Genomic DNA, 21,677 nt, shown 5'->3' on the forward strand with positions numbered 1-21,677 from the left:
GGCTCGGCGTCCGAGGCTCCACCGCCAGCCGCGCCGACCTGACCCAGGGCCCGGTACAATAGAGAAGGTGGCTCTTCCCAAAGGCACCGATGGAATGGAGGGTAGCCGCCGCCCTCAGGATTTATCACCCGCAACTCGTGCCCGGAAGCCACCCCGCCCCGGCACACACATACTCCAGCGCCCCCTCCAGGCGCACTCCGCAAACACGCGAGCGCGGCGGCCGCCCCAGCCCTTTGTGACTGGATGAGTGGGGCCGAACGGCCCGCTGTCTTCGACCTCCAATCAGGGCTCGGGGCCTCGGAGCTGCACCAATCGGAGATGACGGTGGCCTCAACAGGGCCAATCGGGGGACTCGAGCCCGACAACAGGGAAGCCGCCAACAGCGATCAATCAGAGGGGAGGAGCGGCTCCCAGACGCCCAATCAGCGGCCTTCAGGCGCAGATCGTGGGCGGAGCGGTAGCGAGGCCAGAGGGCCGGCCAATCAGCGGGCGAGCGGCTGCCTCAGCGCGCGCGGTGGGCGGGGCGGGGCCTGTCCGCGCCTAGGAGCAGTGGGCGCTGCGAGCAGCGAGGCCGGGTGAGGAGTAGGGACGACCCCGAGCTTGGGGCGGGGGCAGAAGCGGGGGCGCGCGAGGGTCGGAGCGGCGTCTCAGGATGCAGCCGGGCGGCCTCTCAGGGCTGCGGGACGCGGCGGGGAGAGGTGAGGGGCCGGGTTTAGGGCTCGGGGAGGGGGTCCGCCCGGGCGCCGCGGCTGCGGGCGGAGGGGACACTGTTGCCATGGCAGCGCACGTGCGCTCGCTGGCGCGGCCCAGCGCCCCTGCGCTCTTCACCCCGGAACAAGCGTGCCCCTTCAGCCAGGCCTCTGCCCGCCTGCGCCCCGCGGCCTCTGTCGCCGCCGGCTCTGGGCCGGGGCCAGCGCAGGGACCGCCCGCCTAGGCCGCCGCCTCTCTCTCGCACCCCCGGCTGCCCGGCTGTCCCTCCCTCCTGCTGTCTCGTCCGGGCAGCGCTGGGCACCGCAGGCCTCTGCGTTTTGACCACCCGCGCCGGTTCGCGGAATGGCCACATCCTGGCGACTGGCACCGGAGAGATGCAACCGTCTGAGGGCCTTGGGATATCTGTCCCCCAGGGGAATTTTTTTTTTTTGGAGTTGGGGGGGGGGGGGGTCTCGCTCTATTGCCCAGACTGGTCTCGAACTCGTGAGCTCCAGCGGTCTGCCCGCGGAGGCCTTCCTAAGTGCCTTTTAAATGTCTTTTTAAATGTCTTACTGCTTTAACAAGTGCCTAAGGAGTGCTCAGAGAATAGCTCTGATTGGATGAATAAAGACCCCCAAGGGCAGCTTTCCATTCCTCCCACCAATTCTGGCGGGCAGAAATAGAAAGCAAACCATATATATAATTGTACATGTTCTGGTAACCACTTTAAAATAATAAAACAGGTTAAATTAATTTAATATATTTGATTTAACCCAGGATATCCAAAATGTTATTACAACATATAATCAATATTAAATTATTGGTAAGATATTTGAAATTTTTTTTCTCATACAAAGCCTTCCAAATTTGTAGTGTGTCTTACACTTACAGCACATCTCAGTTCGCACCAGCCACCTTTCAAGTGCTCGCTGGTCCCATAGTGGCTATCGTATTAAGCTGCACATTTCTTGTGTATGTGTGAGCTGTTGCCAAAACATGACATCAAATTCAGTGTTCTTCGAAGCCCTCTTCAAAGAACACTGTGTTGCAGTCAGGCAACGCAAAACATGAGGCACGGCTGTTTTCTTCAAGGACTTTGCAGTTCGGTTGAGAAAACAGACACCCACAGATAAGTAGTATTTTAAATGGATGCAATTTGGGCGATAGTAAAGATAACTGGGAGTATATGATTGACAGTCAGATGACTGATCATTATCCTTTCGAATTCAAGGGAGGGCTATCTTCAGGCTCATGCAGGAGGGGAAGATTGGGCCTGGTCTTGAAAGATGAATAAATCTTGGACTGTTGGGAAAAGATGGGGAGGGCGTTTTGGTTGAATGGAACTGAATATCGCTGCTTTTGTTTTTAGAGTTGAAAATTTACAGAGTCCTGAGGCTTTCAGACTGAAAAAGGCTTTCTTCTGTCACTGACAATCGCCACCATGATCCATAGTCTTTTCTTGATCAACTCCTCTGGAGACATTTTCCTGGAGAAACATTGGAAAAGTGTGGTCAGCCGTTCTGTTTGTGATTACTTTTTTGAGGCGCAAGAGAGAGCTACTGAGGCAGAAAATGTGCCTCCAGTTATCCCTACCCCTCACCACTATCTCTTAAGTGTTTACCGCCACAAGATCTTTTTTGTGGCCGTGATCCAGACGGAGGTCCCCCCTCTGTTTGTCATTGAGTTTCTTCACCGAGTGGTGGACACATTTCAGGTTCGTGAATGTGGGAAAGTTCGTATATGTAAACCGTGAAGTGCCTTTATAGTCCTGTTCCCATTGTATAAAGCCTGCATTAAGAAACTTAAAAAAAAAATCAAAACTCTGGTATTACTCACTTCCTCTCCCATCTGATAAGATTCTGGTTTCTATTTATTGAATTGGCTGCATACAAAATGACAAATGGAATACTTTTGATCCTCTTGCGTGGGAAAGCCATCCTATTTGCGATGACTATATATAGCCTTTCTAGTTCTGATTCTACTTTTTGCTCACAAATTAGAGTTTAGATTGTTTTTGCCTGGTGGTCTTGATCCTAACCATTGTTATCTGCATTGCTTTGAGTTGCATCAGAAAGTGATTGTATAAAGTTTTAGAGAAGAAAAAGTAGAAAAAGCTAAGGATTGCTTAATTTAACTCTCCCAGTCAGGGGTAACTCACGAACCTGTACTAGTTCTCAGGTTTGGGGTGGTTCTTTATAGTGAGAGAGTGCTACTGATGAGCTCTGCTTGCAAAGATGAGATTGGGAAATCTCATGTGCCTATAAGAATTTAAGTGAGCCATTTTATGAGGCAGTTTTCATGTTAAGCTTTTTCTTCAGGAATAGATTTTAAGAACTTAGGGGGTGATGTCTAAGGGAGGTCAGTGATAACAGGACACGACACCACTTGCAGCACAGGAGTTCAAACTGTACCAGCCCTGGATTCACACAGAGGAACCTCCTCCCAAAAGAACCAATCAACTTTTAACTATTGTGGTTATTTGCATAACTCAAATGAGAAGCAAAGGCCCTTTGGTTTAACTTCTGTGTCATATGAGGTCTGGAATGAGTCATATGAACACTGGAATTGTGGAATTGGAGAAGAGAATGAGGACCCACACACTATGATAAAAAGCAAGTCAAAGAGTTCCTTCTCTTGTACTCATAGCTGCACCACGTCTAGAACAACTTCCCTTCCCAAGAGAATTAAAATATGTTTTATGTTTTTCCCTGCAATACTCTGATAGTACTACTATTCTGGAATTTCAATTCTCATGCAACATACCAGCCCCTTTGCACAGTGAAAACGTTAAGTATGATAAGCCCCGGTATGTGGAAGAACTAGAGGAACCCAGGAGTTGTGATCCTAAACAACTTTAACTGGGCCTTGTTATGATTTCCACATGTGATACTTTACCCATTCTGAGATTAACAGTCCCACTGGTGAAACTGACAGCCGCTATATGGCCATACTAATGTAACTTATTACAAGACAGGAAGTGAGAAGAGTTGTTTGATCTAGTTGAAACCATGGAGGAATTTGGGAAAGCAGAGTAAAGTTGCTAATTTGGAAGTCTGAGACTTCAGAGCTTGTTATTCTTGAAGCAGTTGTTAAAAGTCAGTGGATATCCTGATTCTCAGGTCTCCGATGTGCATCCTCTCCGGCAGCATGATTTTTCCAGGACCAGAATGTGACAGGAGCGGCCCCGCAATAGAATTGCAGGCTCACAGGCTGGCTGCAGCACTTGGCCGTATTGCGAGGCTCCTTTCCAGCTGCTTAGTTCACGTGACGCCTGGTTTATAAAACCTAGTGAAGTGTTTTATTTTTTAAAAATAAATCACTTTTGGGAAGGAAATGTGTGACTTTTTCTTCTTTTAAATTCTCATTAAAGATGAGAATTTTCCTCTTAAAAAGAGGAAATCTTTTTGTTTTAGGAATACGTTCCTGACTCTTAGGTGACCCGGGTGTTGGAATCTTGTGGATAATTGACGTTATCTAATGTAATTTAGACTCTGGTAGAGTCTGTTCAGTTTTGGATGTCAAAGAAATGGAAAGATGGTGAAACAACCTGGAAACCATATCTTATCATGAACAGCGGAAGTATCTTGGAAGTGTGGCCCTGAGAAGAAAAAAACTGAAGTGAAACTCATAGTTTTCAAATAATTGCAGGGCTGTTATGTACACTTGCTCTGTAAAACAGAGCTAGGAGGCAAATTTCAGTTTAGCAAAAGAAAGAACTTTGGAATGATCAGAGCTGTTCATGAATAGAATGGACGTTCTCAAAAGCAGTAAATTTTCCTTCATTCTATGAGTTCAAGAGGGTTGCGTGGCCCTCTCAGAGGTCCTGGAAAAGAAATACTGACATTGCTGGAAGGGAACATTGAATAGCCACAAACATTTCTTGCTAAATAATGATCACGCATTCCATTTTGTAGTGCTTTATAGTTTACAAAATACATTCATGAGCGTTAGTGCTTAATTAGTCATGCCTAGTTCTTACAGCCCTGTACCTCCAGTGGTGTTATCCTGATTATACCATTAAAGAATCAAGATCAAAATTAATTAACATGAATTAATCTACAAATGACAAAATTATAATCCAGGTCTTCTGGTTTGAAATCCAGTGCTTTCCCACAATCCAGATAATTTAGCACCTAACGATAGTCTTTTAAATACAAGGACAAAGTTCTTGGAATGTTAGCATCTTAAAGATAGTCCAAAGGAATTTTCAGATGTGCTAGCTTGTCCCCCTCATTTCATTTTTTTCCCCCTCTCAACTCTTATTCACTGCATGAATGTTAAGAAATAGCACAGCAGTAGGGGTAAAGATTTTCATGTACTGTTCTTTATTATATCAAGTATTATTTTGTATAATTCTTTCAAATTCTTGTTGATAAGCACATATAATCAAGATTCAATTTTGTATTCTGTGTATTTTATCAAGTTGAGGAAATTAACCCAAAAGATTTAAGTTCCTCTTGTTTGTAGAAGCAGCTAGTAATGACGGTAGTACCATAAGCCAGTCTAGTGCTTTCTACCAAACAGACTGCCTAAGAGAACTATGGTTATGCTGCATTCCCTCATTGTAGAAGAGTAGCCCAGAAACACATGGACAGGACAGATCCTTATTCTCTGTAGGCACATTCTTTTATTTATTTATTTATTTTACAGTATCTGAGTGATCAATGCGTATATTCTGTCTCCATCAGGATTATTTTGGAGTCTGTTCAGAGCCAGTGATCAAAGACAATGTAGTTGTGGTTTATGAGGTATTGGAAGAGATGCTTGACAATGGTTTTCCATTGGCTACAGAGTCGAACATTCTTAAAGAACTCATAAAGCCTCCCACTATCCTTCGAACGGTTGTCAACACCATCACAGGTATGGCGGAGGGGGAAACTGATAGAGAGTGGCCATCCTGCAGCCTGAGTGGCTTAGTCCAGTGTCGCACATTGTTTTGAGTGTTTGTCTTTGGGGATCTCAGGTGTCCCGGTGCTTTAATTTTGCTCTTTGTAGTTTTTTTTTTTTTTGAGACAGAGTCTCCCTCTGTCACCCAGGCTGGAGTGCAGTGGCGTGATCTTGGCTCACTGCAACCTCCGCCTCCTGGGTTGAAGTGATTCTTCTGCCTCAGCCTCCTGAGTAGCTGGGATTACAGGCATGCACCACCACACCCAGCTAATTTATGTATTTTTAGTAGAGATGGTGTTTCACTATGTTGGCCAGGCTGGTCTTGAACTCCTGGCCTCAGGGGATCCACCTGCCTCGGCCTCCCAAAGTGCTGGGATTACAGGCGTGAGCCACCGCACCTGGCCGCTCTTGTAGACTGAGTACAACCTGAAATAATATTTTTGCTTTGTGGAAAATACCCTGATTTTAATGACAAAATGAAGTGTTCTTTAAAAATATTTTTTTTCTGATTACAGAAGAAACACATGATTATTGTAGAAACTTCAGAAATACAGAAAAGCACAAAGAATGCAAAAATTACTCTTAATCCCACCACACTTTTAACGTGATATTTTATGAACATTATCCCATGATGATGTCTTCTACATGGTTCTTTTTTTTTTTTTTTTTTTTTTTTTGAGATGGCGTCTTGCTCTGTTGCCCAGGCTGGAGTGCAGTGGTGCGATCTCAACTCACTGCAACCTCCGCCTCCCGGGCTCAAGTGATTCTCCTGCCTCAGCCTCCCGAGTAGCTGGGATTACAGGCACACGCCACCATGCCCAGCTAATTTTTGTATTTTTTAGTAGAGATGGAGTTTCATCATGTTGACTATGCTGGTCTCTAATGCCTGACTTCAAGTGATCCACCCACCTCGGCCTCCCAAAGTTCTGGGATTACAGGTGGGAGCCACTACGCCTGGCCTTCATTTTTAATAATTTATAGTTTTCTTCCATGTGGAGTGGACCCAAAGTTATGTACTGAATCCGTATTTATGATGTTACTGATTTTTTGTTCTTTTAAATAACAAGGATTACCATTCTTATACTTGAACCTTGGTGCACATCTGGGATGATTTCTTTAAAGTAGTAGAGGTAGCAATGCTGTGTCAAGGGGTGTATACATTTTAAGTACTGTAATGTGTTGCCCTCCAGAAAAGTTAGGCCAATTTATACTTTCAGTAACAATTTCAAAGCACTGTAGTGAACCCTATTATTGTCATTAATAATTTTTTAGAAACATTGGCAATTTGATAGTTTCTTGATATCTTGTATTTACACAGTCGTTTTTTGTTATTAAGGAGACTAAAATCTTTTCAAGTATTTATTGACTGTTTTTCCTCTATTGTGAATTACCTTTTCATGTCCTTTGTTCATTTTTTTGTTGTTGAAATGTATTTCTTTTTTCATGTGGATTTAAAATCTCTTTTATGGGAGATCTTTATGTCTTTTGATTACTGCATTGCAGATATTTTCCTACAGTCTGTCACTTGTGATTTAGCTTTGTTCTGATGGTGTTTAGCCACATTTTAAATGTTTTGATTTAATCAAATTAATCATTCTGTTTCATTAAGGTTTTACATTTTGAGTCTTGTTTAATGCATAAGCAAGCATTTTCATGGAATTTTATAAACTGATTGAAAAATACATTTTAAAAGTATAAATATTGCAAGAATAGCCAGGACAGTTTTGGAAAAGAATTACAAAGGGGTTGTTGGGAGTATTTGCCCTGTCAAATATCACGACAAGTTAAGTTTGTATAGTACACAAGACAAATATTCATACAGTAGACATCCTATAAGACCCAAGAGAGTTTTGAAAATGATATTTTTAAAAAGAGGAAAGATAAAATGTGTCCTACCAGATATCAGATATATTACAGGTTTAACATCCCAAATCCAAAATCCAGAATGCTCTACAATCCAAAACTTTTTGGACACTAACATGACACTCAAAGGAAATGCTCATTGGAGGATTTCAGATTTTTGAATTTGGGATGCTCAACTGGTATAATCCAAATATTCCAAAATTTAAAAAAATCAAAAATTTGAAAAACTTCTGGTCCCGAACATTTCAGGTAAAGATTACTCAATCTGTATGAAGTTTGGGTAGTTTTTAAAATTTGATATTTGTCTGTAACAGACAGGTAGGTCATTGGGATAAAATAGTCCAGAAACAGACCCTTGCTTTTATAGGAATTTGGTGTAGATAGATGTGGTCATTTATCAAATCAGTGGACCAGGGGCTGATTGTTAACTATATTGTATTAGGACAGTCAGTTTCAATATGGAAAAAATTAAGTCCCTCCACTTCACACTATACACAAAATAAAGTCTAGCTAGGTTAAGGAGTTAAACACAAACTTTATAATTATTAGACAAAAACAGGAGAATGTCTTTTTGATCTCAGAGAAGGGAAGATCTTTTTTAGAAGTCTAGTTTGTGATTTTATTTTTGGATTTAATTATTTAATCCATTTGAAAATTATCTTGGTGTGCAATAATGTTTATTTCTTCAAAAGAGTTTTCCTAGCACCATTGTGTAATTTATCCTTTTCCCCTGTTTTAGAATGACATTTATCTTGTCCTGTCATTATGGATTCTTGGTCTGTTTTTAGGCTTTCCTGCCTTTTCCCTAGACTGCTTTGATTATTGTATCTTGATGATACATTTTAATACATAGTTCCTCTTTTTAAGGAAACAAATTTGGTGGTTTCTTCAATATGCTGAGTTCATTTTAAGCCTTAAAAGCTTTGTTAGTGCCTGAATCATTTACGAATATTATGAAGTGAGTTAAGCCTGTATCTCACTTTAATCTAGAAAAGGGTATCCAAGAACCACTTTTGAAAAGTTGAAATGGGCCTGACATATTGGCTCACGCCTGTATCCAGTACTTTAGGAGGCTGAGGCGGGAGGATCACTCAAGCACAGGAGTTCGAAACCAGCCTGGGCAACTTGATGAAACCTTGTCTTTACAAAAAATACAAAAATTAGCCAAGCATGGTGGTGCATGCCTGTGGTCGCAGCTACTCTGGAGGCTAAGGTGGGAGGCTCACTTGAGCCCAGGAGGTCGAGGCTGTAGTGAGTTATGATTGTGCTCGTGAATAGCCACTGAACTCCAGCATGGGCAACATAGGAAGACACTATCTCTTAAAAAAATCTTTTAGCTGGGCACAGTGGCTCACACCTGTCATCCCAGCACTTTGGGAGGCCGAGTCGGGTGGATCATTAGGTCAGGAGTTCAAGACCAGCCTGGCCAACATAGTGAAACCCTGTCTCTACTAAAAATACAAAAATTAGCTGGGTGTGGTGGCACGCACCTTGTAGTCCTAGCTACTCGGGAGGCTGAGGCAGGAGAATTGTTTGAACCCGGAAGGCAGAGGTTACAGTAAGCCAAGACTGCACCACTACACTCCAGCCTGGGCGATAGAGCGACGAGACTCTTATCTAAAAAAAAAAATTTTTTAAAGACAGAAAATAAAAGGATCCAGGTAATGGAAGAGGGAAATAGAATTTAAATTAATGTATTTTATTATGTCAGTATAAAACCTTTTAAATTAAAAAAAAATTTATGCCTGTAAAGGAGAAAACAAGTGAAGGAATTGATCTACAATTCTTAAAGACAGGGAGAGATCAACTTTGTATTCTTTTCCTAAGTTTCAGTGTTGGAACTTAGGAATGAGACAGATCGTATTGATATGTACATTTTAATACCTACCATAAATGTACCTAAGAACCTACCTCAGGCTCAAATACTGTTTTTACCCATGAAATTTTTATATCGATATGTAGATTACGAACTCTACTGAAAGCCAATACATTATTTAAGCTGCAAGCTATTGTGGAATCTGAGATACTAAGTTCAGGTTACTTTCAAAACCAAAATATGATATCTGTTTCTCAGGTAACTTTTTCTTAAACCTTTGTTCTGTTTGAAGAGGCAGACCAGATGGCAACAAGGGGTTTTAAAAATAGACTAGGTTACCCCATATAGAAGTTGGGAAAAACCTCATCTTCTGTTTGAAAAATTCTTCAATTGAGTGCATGAATAGTGGGAGCATAGAAACTTCTAGGGAGGTGTTCTGTGGTTTCTAGAGTCAAAATGGTGTTAAAATACAGTAATATTAATTGCCTCAGGAAGCACGAATGTGGGTGACCAGCTTCCCACTGGGCAGCTGTCAGTGGTGCCTTGGCGACGGACTGGGGTGAAATACACCAACAATGAGGCCTATTTTGATGTGATTGAAGAGATTGATGCCATTATTGATAAATCAGGTAGGTGCTTTTAATATGTTCTCAGAAATATGAAAATAGAAAGGGGCCTCTTTCATATGATGCTTGTAGTTTCAGAATTAAGCCCCATTCAAGGTCATCCACTTTAATTTAGTGCCTACTTTGTGCCAGGCACTGTGCTGGGTACTGGGAATGGACGTTAATATTATGATGCAGACCAGGGTTTATTTCATACTTTTACTTGCTTTATTGGTCTTATCCTCTTGAATAAAAAAGAGAAGTAACAGGCCAGATGCAGTGACTCACCTGTAATCCCAGCACTTTGGGAAGCCGAGGCGGGAGGATTGCTTGAGCCCAGGAGTTTAAGACCAGCCTGAGCAACATAGTGAGACCCTGAGCAACATAGTGAGACCCCATTTCCACAAAAAGTGAAAAAAATTACCTGAGCGTAGTGGTGCATGCCTGTATTCCTAACTTCATGAGGGGCTGAGGTAGGAGGATTGCTTGAGCCTGGGAAGTTGAGGTTGCAGTAAGCCCTGATCATGACACTGCACTCCAGCCTGGGCAACAGCAAAACCCTGTCTCACAAAAAAAAAAAAAAAAAAAAAAAAAAAGAAGTAACAAATTAATTTCTTATTGACTAAATTTTCTTCTCGAAAGTATTTGGCTCCCAGTTCTGATGGCAGAACTAAAGTTGTAATCTCAAAATTCAGGGAGCCGCCTTTTTTATGTGTTCTGAATTAGGTAAATATGACTAAAGTCCTGGAGCTTCAGAATTTGTAGAAGCCAGTCATGATGGTATGAGCCTATAGTCCCAACTATTGGGAGGCTGAGGTGAGAGGATCACTTAATCCCAGTAGTTGGAGACTGCAGTGAGCTATGATTATGCCTGTGAATAATAGCTGCACTCTAGCCTGGGCAACATAGTGAGACCCTGTCTTTAATCAAAAAGAAAAAAAATTGTAAAAAGTCCTTTTCACATTAGTGAACTTATTAAATTCAACAGATGTTTATTGAAAACTTGCATCATAGCACAGTGCTAGATAGTGGGCACTCGATGATGAATAAGACATAGTCTGTGGCTGCAGAAAGCTTAGTTAAGTCTAGTGAGGGAGAGAGGAAGGTAAAAAGGTGGAGCATATGAGAGGTACCCACCCCTGAGCAAAGTGCAACAGAGAGATGGGGGTGTTTATGCTTCATCGGTGGATTGAAATGAAGTTATTAAGATGTGTGGATTTGGGAGCAAAGTATGCACAAACATCACAATATTGAGCAAAAAATCAGATGCATAAGATTATAGACAGTGGGATTACATGTATATGAAGTTTGAAAACAGATGCAATTTAGTTTAAGGTAATAGAAGTCAGAATTTTGGGGATGTGGATTACCTGGGATGGGTACCAGGGAGCACTTGGATGCTGAAAATGTTCCGTATCTTGCTGTAGCTAGTATTTGCATAAATGTATATATATTTAAAAATTCATTGAGCTGTACACTTTAAGATTTTTACATTTTACTGTTTACCTCAACGAAAAAGTAAAATATATATGGCCAGATCATGAAGAACCTTGCCTGCCAGTTTAAGGAGGGCAGATATGAGTGATTGAAGAGTTTTAAGTTGGGAATGACTTGATGAGACTTGTAGTTTAGAGCGATGAGTCTGGCTGCTGTACGAAGAATGGCCTGAAGTGGGGTGGGCCTGAAGGCAGGGAGCAGCTAGGAGGCTGAAATCCAGGCCCAAAACATAGACGTCCATAGTGCAATGAGGCCAGAGAGGAATGCACAGACCGGAGAGAGGTGAGTCCTCGAAAAGAAAGGAGCTGATCATTGGCTGGATGTGGGCGGAGGAAGTGGACATCGTCAGGGATGCATCTGTGTTTCTGTCTTAGGCAGCAGGATAGATGGTGCCATCACACAGATGTGGAAATGGGAGCACCGGGTTCAGGGCATGAGAGAATGGACTCATTTCTGACATGTGCCTCAGTGTCATCCAAGTGGAGATGTCCATTAGGCAGGAGTGGGGCTGAACTTGAAAAAAGAATGGGTAATAATAGGCCGTAAATGAACATTGAAGCCTTGGGAAGTAGGTAAAATAACCCAGGAGAGTGTGTAAAATGAAAGAAAATAGAAGTTCAGAACTGAAAAAGCATTTAAGGGATGTGCAAAGAAAAAGAACCTGCCGAGGACACTGAGGAAGAGGAGCTGGGAAAATAGGAGGACACCAGGAGAGGTTAGGAGGGAGGGACGTTTGAGAAGGCAGAAGTGATTGACAATGACACATGCCACATAGAGGACCTGTAGAATAGAGACCGGGAGTGACCACTCACTTTAGCAGCAGAGCTCATTGGCGACCTTAGGGAGAACAGTTTCTGATAGGAAATTTTCTGAACCATTGGCTAAAATAATGATGCTCTGTTTAATTCTGATATTAGACTGAAAACTCCTTTAGGCTAATAACTACCTCATTAATCTTTTTATCACCGTTACCTCACCATAGTGTCTCATACTTGATGTGCAGTTGATAAATGTTCAGAATGATGGATAGATGGATTGTATAAATGAATTGGATGGCTAGGCAGAAGGAAAGAAGGAGAGAGAGGAAGGGGAGGGAGAGAGGAAGAGAAGGAGGGAAGAGATAAGTTTGTTGAGAAGGACAGAGAAGTATTCAGTAATCTGTGTTCTTTTTGTCTTATTTCTGTCTCAGGCTCCACAATTACTGCTGAGATCCAGGGGGTGATTGATGCCTGTGTCAAACTGACTGGCATGCCAGACCTTACACTTTCCTTCATGGTAAAATCCTGGGCCAGAGATTAAGTTCTTGGGATGAGAAATTAAATGCTGCTGGAAAGAGAGTAGTGGGAATGGAATAGAACAAGAAGAAATAATTAGGACAGCCACGAAGCTTGTCTCAGGCTTGAATTTTCTAGAAGTTACTGCATGATTTCTGTGTGTGTGTGTGTGTGTGTGTGTGTGTGTGTGTGTGTGGTGTGTTTTAATTAAAAACAGCATTTAAATTGCTTTCCTGAAAGCACTGCGGGTGTTTAATGCCCACTTCTTGCTTCTCCTCTCCTGGTGACTGTAGAACCCTAGGTTGTTGGATGATGTCAGCTTCCATCCTTGTGTTCGTTTCAAGCGCTGGGAATCTGAGCGCATCCTCTCCTTCATCCCTCCTGATGGAAACTTCCGCCTGCTGTCTTACCATGTCAGTGCACAGAAGTAAGCAGCTCTTATAATTAAGAATGGAATCTGTGTATGTACATGTATGTGGAAACCGTATCTGTAGTGATTAAGAACTCAGGCTCTAGAGTTACCTGGGTTCACATTCCAGCTTCTGTGGTTACTAATTGGGTAACCTCGGGTGAGTTGCTTAACCTCTATGTATCTCTTTTCTCATCTGTAAATTGAAAATAATAAAAGTACCTTGTTCTGAAGATTGAATAAGAGAATCTGAATAGTGCTTAACACAAAGAAGTGCTCATTAAGTTTGCTGTTATTTTTGTTGTTATGTGTCTAAACAAGAACATTATTTTCTCAAATCAGAATCTGGGCATACTGTGTTCAATGTCCCTGATCTGAAAGAAGCATTAAGTTATGCTATGAAAAAGCATAAAACACAGTGATTTTTGGTCTTGAACATTCTCTTTAATTTGGAATCTAAAGGCTTTTGGAAGCGGTTTTGTATAGTATAAGGTATGCAGACAGAAGAGAGTCAGGAGGCCTCAGAGCCACCAGTCCCTTCCCGTGTGATGTGGAATGAATCATTTGGGAAAATATCTGAGTGCTTGAGGTCAAAGCCTCTGGAATCAGACTCCCTGGACTTAAACCGCATCTTCAGTACTTAGAACCTTGGGCAAGTTACTTAATCTCAGTTAAGTATAAGGACATCAGTATTCATCTATAAAATCAGTACCTACTGCAGAGTTACAGTAGCAGTATCTACTTCATACTTACTGGGAGGATTAAACACGGTAGGAGTTAAATGGATAGAAACCATTTAGCATAGTGACTGGCAAACAGGAAGTACTCAATAAATGTTAGGAACTGTTATTACTTCAGGGTTATTCCGTGACTTCTCTGAATCCTTTTCTTCTGTCAAATCATGACAGCCTACCCTACCTTATGGGGTTTTTGTAAGGACCAGATGAGGTCAGATGAGAGCATTCTAAAAAAATTAGACAAGAGGATCACTTGAGCTCAAGAGTTCAAGACGAGCATGGGCAACATGGCCAAACCTTGTCTCTACCAAAAAAAAAATAAAAATAAAAATAAAAATTAGTGGGGTGTGATGTTGTGTGCCTGTGGTCCCAACTACTCCGGAGGCAGAGGTGGGAGGATCACTTGAGCCTGGTAGGTCGAGGCCGCAGTGAGCTATGATCGTGCCACTGCACTCCAACCAGGCTGACCGAGCCAGACCCATCTCAAAAAAAAGAAAAAAAGAAATTATAAAAGGTCCATGAGCTATGAATATTATTCTCCCCAGTGCAAATGATGATTGGTCACATGTTACAAGTTAAAAACAGAGACATAATGACAATACATTTTTGTACATTATGCCTTTGTCATAGTAGTATACTTTTTGATTTTGTTTATATTATTTAGTCATTAGAAAAGTTAATTACTAGACAGTAGCTTTTCAAAAAGAAAAAATTAGATTACTGGGGTTTTTTTCTGTTTATTTTTTCAGATAAAAAGTAAGGACATAGTTAAGGGAGAAGAAGCTACCCACAGGGCAGAAAAAGCATCATGTGAAAGGAAGAACTACCATTTTCCCAGTGCACGAATGAAATGGCTCTTTGTCTCTCATTTCCAGTCTGGTTGCAATCCCAGTGTATGTCAAACATAACATCAGTTTCCGGGACAGTAGTTCCCTTGGACGCTTTGAAATAACAGTGGGACCCAAGCAGACGATGGGGAAGACCATCGAGGGAGTGACTGTCACCAGCCAGATGCCCAAGGGGGTCCTGAACATGAGCCTTACTCCATCACAGGGGACACACACATTCGACCCAGTCACAAAGGTAGGGATGAGCAGGACATCTTGAATTGCTGATGTTAAGCAGAAACCAGTCTGCAGGCTCTCTGCGTAGACTCTAGACCTTGTTTGGAAGGTGAGATGAATCAAAGGGACCTTGTTTTATCCTACCAGGTAACTTAACAGTAACACACAGGATTCTCAATGGAAAGATACCCAGAGGCAGCTTATAATGTTGTGGACAGGTGCCCTGAGTTTAGATCTCAGCCACCTCAAATGCAGGATTCTACTGTAACTATTTTTTGGAAAGACCACTTCTCCATTTTTATTTTCTTTGAAGATGCTGTCTTGGGATGTAGGAAAAATAAATCCACAAAAGCTACCAAGTTTGAAGGGGACCATGAGTCTTCAGGCTGGAGCTTCCAAACCAGATGAAAACCCCACAATTAACCTGCAGTTTAAGATCCAGCAGCTGGCCATTTCTGGTAAGTGACCCAGAGCTCAAGAGGCTCCAAAGGGAACAAAAACGGCTTTCTGCCACATGGCGCAGGCACCAGGAAGCCTTTCTGGGCTTCCTGTTTACAAGGTTTAGTTTCATTACCTGATAAACAATCTTTAGTAACATCTTTTCTGGCATGTTTCTGGGGAAAATTTACAATCCTTCCTTTGAAGTTGGCATAAGTGACCTGAATAAAAGTGCCTAAGACACACTGAGAAAGAAACAGTATTGGTAGAAGGAAGTATTCACCAGCCATTTTTGGATCATGTTAGGGTTGTTCATTTCAGGTTCCCAAGGTTTTCAGTATGAGAATCCATGTGCATTCTCAGCTATAACTGAAAAGTAATTTCCACTCCTTTCTTCTGATTTCAGAAGACTTTCATGTTTGCTCTTATTTCTATTTTGGAACCACTGGGCCTTTCCAGGTCAGTTCACTATAGTCTGTGCTGACCTTAGCACGATAGTCATCAGTTACCACTTTGGGGGCATTTACCATGTTCCGGGCACTGTTTTAAGCTCTTTTCATGTGTTTTCTTTTTTAATCCTTAGAAACTCTGTGATGTGGAAAGGAGATGACTTTAGCTTTATATGAAGTTTCTGTTTTTCTGTACAAACGGGCCTTATACAATCTAAGTGATTGGAATTCATTTGAAGTATAAGCTCTTCCATCTTAAAACAATAAACTATAAAGCTCTATACAGTATAAAATATTCTTGGCTTAGTCCAGTGAGAATACTTAGGAAGCATTCGTTTATTAATTTATTACTTTCATTGTTAATTCCTTTAGTTATAATTTACTTCATTATTCATTTGTTTTGTTATTCATTTATTCAGTCCAATAATTTGAGAAAAATCATGCAGTGGTCTAATTTTTTCCTTATCCTCATTTCAGTCTGCACATTACTTTGTACCCTTTCCACTTCAGGGACAGGTCTTCTCATAGGTAGCTTGTCTGTTGGAGCCTTTTTTTGCTGTCAGTATCTGTCCCAAGACTGGAGAATCCATCTGCTCTGCATAGGTGGTTCCCTGACATGGCAGTGTCGGTCCCACTGACCTCAGTGTATTGAAGTGAACAGAAACAGTTAGGCGACCTGCTCCTTTTGAATAATACTCATGTCTATTTTCCCTCTCTCCCTCCTTTCTAGGACTCAAGGTGAATCGTCTGGATATGTATGGAGAAAAGTACAAACCCTTTAAGGGCATAAAATACATGACCAAAGCTGGAAAGTTCCAAGTTCGAACCTGAAGGGAGCATTTGCTGAGGGAATAGTCTTGCACACTTTTTCATTTCTTACTTATCTAAAAGTAAAAAAAAATATCAGCCTGTCTCCTAGGTCAGTCCCCTCCTGGACCCACCCGCTCCCTTTTTTCCTTAGCCTTCAGTGCCATGGAACTAATCAAGGGAGGAAAAGGTCACCAGGGAGAACTGGACAGAACTGAAACACAGCAACACGAGTTCTCAAGGACAAGGTGTGTGATGGGGGTAGGAAGCTTGGTGCTTATGTAACCATTTTAAATGTGGTTTCTATAGGAAAGACCAACATTTGTTTAGCTTGCTTGGCTTTAATTATATAAAGCCAATGAAAGACTTCTTTGTTGATTTTTTAAGATAGAAAGATGAGAAAGAAAGAAAGATGGGAAGAAAATGAATGTTAGTCAAGGAAAGGCCAGTTAAGGATCTGATCTATGAAGGAGAAGAAAGAGGAAAAAGAAGTAAAGGAGTTAGGAGGAGACACTTAAATGAAAGATTGGCAAGAAAAGCGGTCAGACTCTACCTTAAGGAGGGATGGGAAGGAAAGAGTTGAGTTGGTTTCTTTCTGATTCCTCTACTCATGTAGAAAACACTTGTACTTCTGGAAATGGACTGGAGACTTCTTAAATTTGAGTCCACTATTGACATGGAAACCCCAGTGGAATCAGATTTTCCCTCAAAGACCATGATGGTATCGGAGTAGTTTTCAGACACTGCCTGTTGCTGTCCATCAGCACTTGGTCTCTTATCTTCAGTGAGAAGGTGACCCGCCTTCTTCCCATGGTGGCTGCCTAAAATGCTTCTTTTCTAACCCAAAACAGTTCTACTCACTTCCTTTTACAGAATTCACCAGCCATTTTCCTGTTACCTGATCCTTCTACAGGATTTTTAAAAATTAAGAGAGTTTCAGAGAAGCCGATCCCATAATCCCCAGTGCAGCCAGGGTTTGTGTGTCATCGTACTGGAGTAGAGAGGGCTGACTCTTCCCATGAAGGTGGGCACAGCTGTGAGTGAGTGAGCTCATATCTCCATTTGTCAGTGCTGGACGGGTACCAGATCGTAACCTTCCCGTTGGTCGGAAACTTTTCCATCTGTTGCCCTAGAAAAAGAGAAAGCTTACCATCGAGGGTGTGGTTGATCCTTGAAGCTGCTTGGTAAAGTTATCATTTCCTCACAGTCTTTTCTTTTGTACTCTATCATGTATTCATTAATATCTACCAGTCCCTTTTCATTCTAAGACAAAACATTTCCCCTAAATCTCTGAATAAAATCAGTGCTGTAGGAAGATGGACTGTGTTGATCATGGGTGTAAGCAACCCAGTTTAAGAAACATGGCAACTAAAGGGATACCTCAGGCTTTCTTTCCCAGTGGGTCATTTTTGTCCTAGTTCAGTGTGTCTATTACTATTTAAATATTTATACAAAAGGGTTTTTGTTTAATTATAGCTTAAGGAATGATACTGTGCTCTGCTTCGTGCATGGAGAAAAAGGAAGACCCGTACTCTCCACACCCTAGAGCTTTTCTCTGAATATTGTGCAAAGTTTTTGCTAGTTTTATCTTCCGACTTTGGGACTAGTTTTTGCTGCAGAGTTGTGTTGCTTTGTGATTTTCCTTTGGGATAAAGTGTACTGTACACAACCAGATGTGTTCCACACTCCATCACTCCGCAGTTTGTCCTGGAGTGACATACACATCCACCACGGAAAGGGAAGCATCTCTGCCTGTGGATTCCCAAGTACTTGGAAGCACCTCTCCTGAGGAACCTACAGGATTCTAAGGTTTCCTAGGTCACTGAACAACTAATCTTGGTCCCTGAATATTTCTAGGTTTGTAAGTGCAGCAGTTTTATTTCCTCTAGAACTCATCCTGTTTCAAGGGAAGTACCTAAGAAGATACAGAGTGTTTCTAGAGTAAGGGACCTGCAGGTGTAAACACAGATGAAATAACTGTCCTGTCATGTGTGCAGCAGGCAGTGGAGTGCAGCGGGCATCGCCACCACCATCCCTGCAGTGTCAGCATAAGCAGTGCAGGGTGTCTCCATCGAGCTGTTTGGTTCCATGTGTGTTTAACGTGCAGAAGTAGCTTCTCTGTTTAAGTTTAATAAAGTTGAGTTTCACCAGTCTTCTATGTCCTAAGTGGTTTGTTACCAGAACTAGCAATAGTGCTATGCCACTGAAACCTCAGTAGAAGCAGTGAGTAAGGAACTCATCGACTCAGGAGGATCTTACTGCTTCTGTCCTGTCCAGCCAGCCGACCTAAAGCATGTGTTTCGATCGATTCTTTGGTCACATCTGGAAGATAGCAGATGCTGATATTAACGTCATTTTTAGGGTTGTGAGCATAAGGTCCAGATCCACCTAGTTATTTTTCACCAGGGTTTTAAAAGACGAAATTTTTTGAAGCTGCTGGCATTTAGTCTAGGGCTTTCCCTATTCTCTTGACCTGCTTCTCTTGTCTTGTTAATTTAGGCATGAAACAGGGTGTCGCAGTACTCTGGCATCTTTATTCCAGGAGAGGCTTCTTACAAGATAAGGCACTGCGAGTCGATTGTTATGCCACACCTGTAACAATTTTCTATAAACATCTCATGGCCATCAAAAAACCTTAAAACTCAATGCGTACTCGCTGTGAGTGTTCAGTGCCAGCTAGTGCTCCACCCCTTCTCCCTCTCAGCCAGCGTCGACTGTCTGTTCGCCTGTGCTCCCGGTGCTCTGACCCTGGTGGTGGGACAGGAAATTGGTTGTATACATGTACTTTTCTCTGTGGCCGGTAGGTGGGGACTCCATGCCATCAATACTCATTATTTTAATGGTTAGATTTTTTTTTTTGGGACGGAGTCTTGCACTGTTGCCCGGGCTGGTGTGCAGTGGTGGGATCTTGGCTCACTGCAATCTCTGCCTCCTGGGTTCAAGAGATTCTCCTGCCTCAGACTCCTGAGTAGCTAGGATTACAGGCGCCCGCCACCATGCCCAGCTAATTTTTTTTTTTTTTTTTTTTTTTGTATTTTTAGTAGAGACAGGGTTTCACTATGTTGGTCAGGCTGGTCTTGAGATCTGCCCGCCTCGGCCTCCCAAAGTGCTGGGATTACAGGCATGAGCCACTGCGCCTGGCCAACTGTTAGAATTTTTTTTTTTTTTTGAGGCGGAGTCTCGCTCTGTCGCCCAGGCTCTGGTGCAGTGGCGTGATTTTGGCTCACTGCAAGCTCTGCCTCCCGGGTTCATGTCATTCTCCTGCCTCAGCCTCAGAGTAGCTGGGACTACAGGAGCCCACCATGATGCCCCGCTAATTTTTTGTATTTTTTTTTTTAGTAGAAACGGGGTTTCACTATGTTAGCCAGGATGGTCTCGATCTCCTGACCTCGTGATCCGCCTGTCTTGGCCTGCCAAAGTGCTGGGATTACAGGCGTGAGCCATCACGCCCGGCCTTGTTAAAATTTTTAAAAGGAAATTTGACCAGCCTGGCCAACATGGCAAAACCCATCTCTACTGAAAAATACAAAAATTAGCTGGGCCTGGTGGTGGGCGCCTGTAATCCCAGCTACTGGGGAGGCTGAGGCAGGAGAATTGCTTGAACCCGGGAGGCGGAGGTTGCAGTGAGCCGAGATTGCACCACTGCACTCCAGCCTCGGCAAAAAGAGTGAGATTCCATCTCAAAATAAAATAAAATAAAAGGAAATTTAATTTCAAACTCTGAAACTTCCTCCAAGATCCTAAGTACTGAGGATTGCATGAGTCTTTGGCTTTTGAAGTTAAGTGGAACGAAAAGTTTATGCACTTTTTGATAAACAGACGTAACTGGGGCTCTGGGAGGGTACAGTGTCACCATCCGAGAGTTCCTCTAGGTCTTAACCCAGTAAGGAGTTGCACAGGTACCTGGAGATCTTATTCTCCTGGACTGTTACCATCTATTTGTTTTATTAACTAGCTGGGAATAATGAGAAGATGATAATTTCCCCTGACACCCATTCCCGGTAATGATATGTTGCTCTTTGAGCGTGTTTTAGAATTTGCATCGCTGGGCTAGGGCCCCGTCTCTCAGTCAGGGGCCTCTTCTGAGCAATTGTCTCTATCTAGTCTGTGGTTCCAAGACTGCGTGGGAGGAATGCTGGGGCCTTTTTACCTCCCATTTTCATCCCCAGGGGCCTCACTGCCTCAGTTCATTTCATTAATCCTGAAGAAGAGCTTGTCCTGCAAAGGGGGAGGGGATGAAACCAGCTGAATTTCTGCTGGAGATTCAGTGGCTGGGGGTTCCTTTGTACTGGTCCTCAGTGTTTTTCTTTTTTTTCTTTCTTTTTTTTTGCTAGACAGCGTCTTGCTCTGTCGCCCAGGGTGGAGTACAGTGACACAATTTCGGCTCACTGCAACCTCTGCCTCCCAGGCTCAAGCGATTCTCCTGCCTCAGTGTTCCAGGTAGCTGGAGCCACAGGCGTGCACCACCACACCCGGCTAACTTTTGTGTTTTAGTAGAGATGGGGTTTCGCCATGTTGGCCAGGCTGGTCTCGAACTCCTAGCCTCAAGTGATCCACCCACCTCAGCCTCCTAAAGTGCTGGGATTATAGGCATGAGCCACCGTTCCTGGCCTCAAACAATGTTTTTCTGAAATGGCTGAGATACACATCTGTCTAAAAATTGTAGAACATGCAAGTGAGCAGTCTGAAGTCAAGAAATCTGTGACTTAAGTTCTGTGACCTGCATTTATTTACTGGCTGGCCTAGGTACTTCAACACTTCAGGGATGTCCCCCGCTGCCTCCCCCACCCCAATCAAGCTCTTGGGCTTTAAAGAATCTCTTTCTTTTGTGAGTTTCAACGATTTTTCTTCCAAGAACCTCTAAACTGAGCAGTTCTGACAACTCCACCAGAGAGACGACCACCTTTCTCCTCTCTGAGGAGCTGTGTCAGCATATTCCCAACAGCAGCATTGCAGCATCTGATTTATTCTTGGAACTAGGATGTCAGCGAGAACAAAAGCTGCCAGGCAGCAGCCAGGAATAGGGGTTGCATCTCGTGAGTAGAAAGTAGTCTAAGAGGGCCGGGCACGGTGGCTCACGCCTGTAATCCCAGCACTTTGGGAGGCCGAGGTGGGTGGATCACGAGGTCAGGAGATCAAGA

At 42.8% G+C, this 21,677-nt stretch overlaps 1 protein-coding gene across 3 annotated transcripts; it reads left to right on the plus strand.

Annotated features, from left to right (window-relative positions):
• AP3M2 (adaptor related protein complex 3 subunit mu 2) lies at positions 1 to 18,689 on the plus strand. Of its 3 annotated transcripts, none has more exons than XM_054499728.2 (9): positions 1 to 575; positions 2,060 to 2,404; positions 5,379 to 5,550; positions 9,748 to 9,885; positions 12,548 to 12,633; positions 12,926 to 13,059; positions 14,654 to 14,861; positions 15,156 to 15,300; positions 16,460 to 18,689. In XM_054499728.2, exons 2-9 carry the CDS (start codon positions 2,132 to 2,134, stop codon positions 16,558 to 16,560), a joined length of 1,257 nt encoding a protein of 418 aa, XP_054355703.1. In that variant the 5' UTR covers positions 1 to 575; positions 2,060 to 2,131; the 3' UTR covers positions 16,561 to 18,689. The 3 variants fall into 3 exon arrangements, with proteins under 3 accessions (XP_054355703.1, XP_063524791.1, XP_054355705.1); XM_063668721.1 differs by having other exon boundaries at positions 510 to 698; XM_054499730.2 differs by lacking the exon at positions 2,060 to 2,404 and having other exon boundaries at positions 531 to 698.
• The last annotated feature ends 2,988 nt before the right edge of the window (positions 18,690 to 21,677 follow it).

This window comes from Pongo pygmaeus, chromosome 7, assembly GCF_028885625.2.
Source record: "Pongo pygmaeus isolate AG05252 chromosome 7, NHGRI_mPonPyg2-v2.0_pri, whole genome shotgun sequence".
NCBI lineage: Eukaryota > Metazoa > Chordata > Mammalia > Primates > Hominidae > Pongo > Pongo pygmaeus.

Excerpts from the sequence above, each read along its gene's own strand:
- AP3M2 (XM_054499728.2), top strand. The coding sequence starts at position 2,132 with ATGATCCATAGTCTTTTCTTGATCAACTCCTCTGGAGACATTTTCCTG. Across the intron at positions 5,551-9,747 it reads GGTTGTCAACACCATCACAG|GAAGCACGAATGTGGGTGAC; the intron begins GTATGGCGGAGG and ends TAATTGCCTCAG. Across the intron at positions 9,886-12,547 it reads TGCCATTATTGATAAATCAG|GCTCCACAATTACTGCTGAG; the intron begins GTAGGTGCTTTT and ends TTTCTGTCTCAG.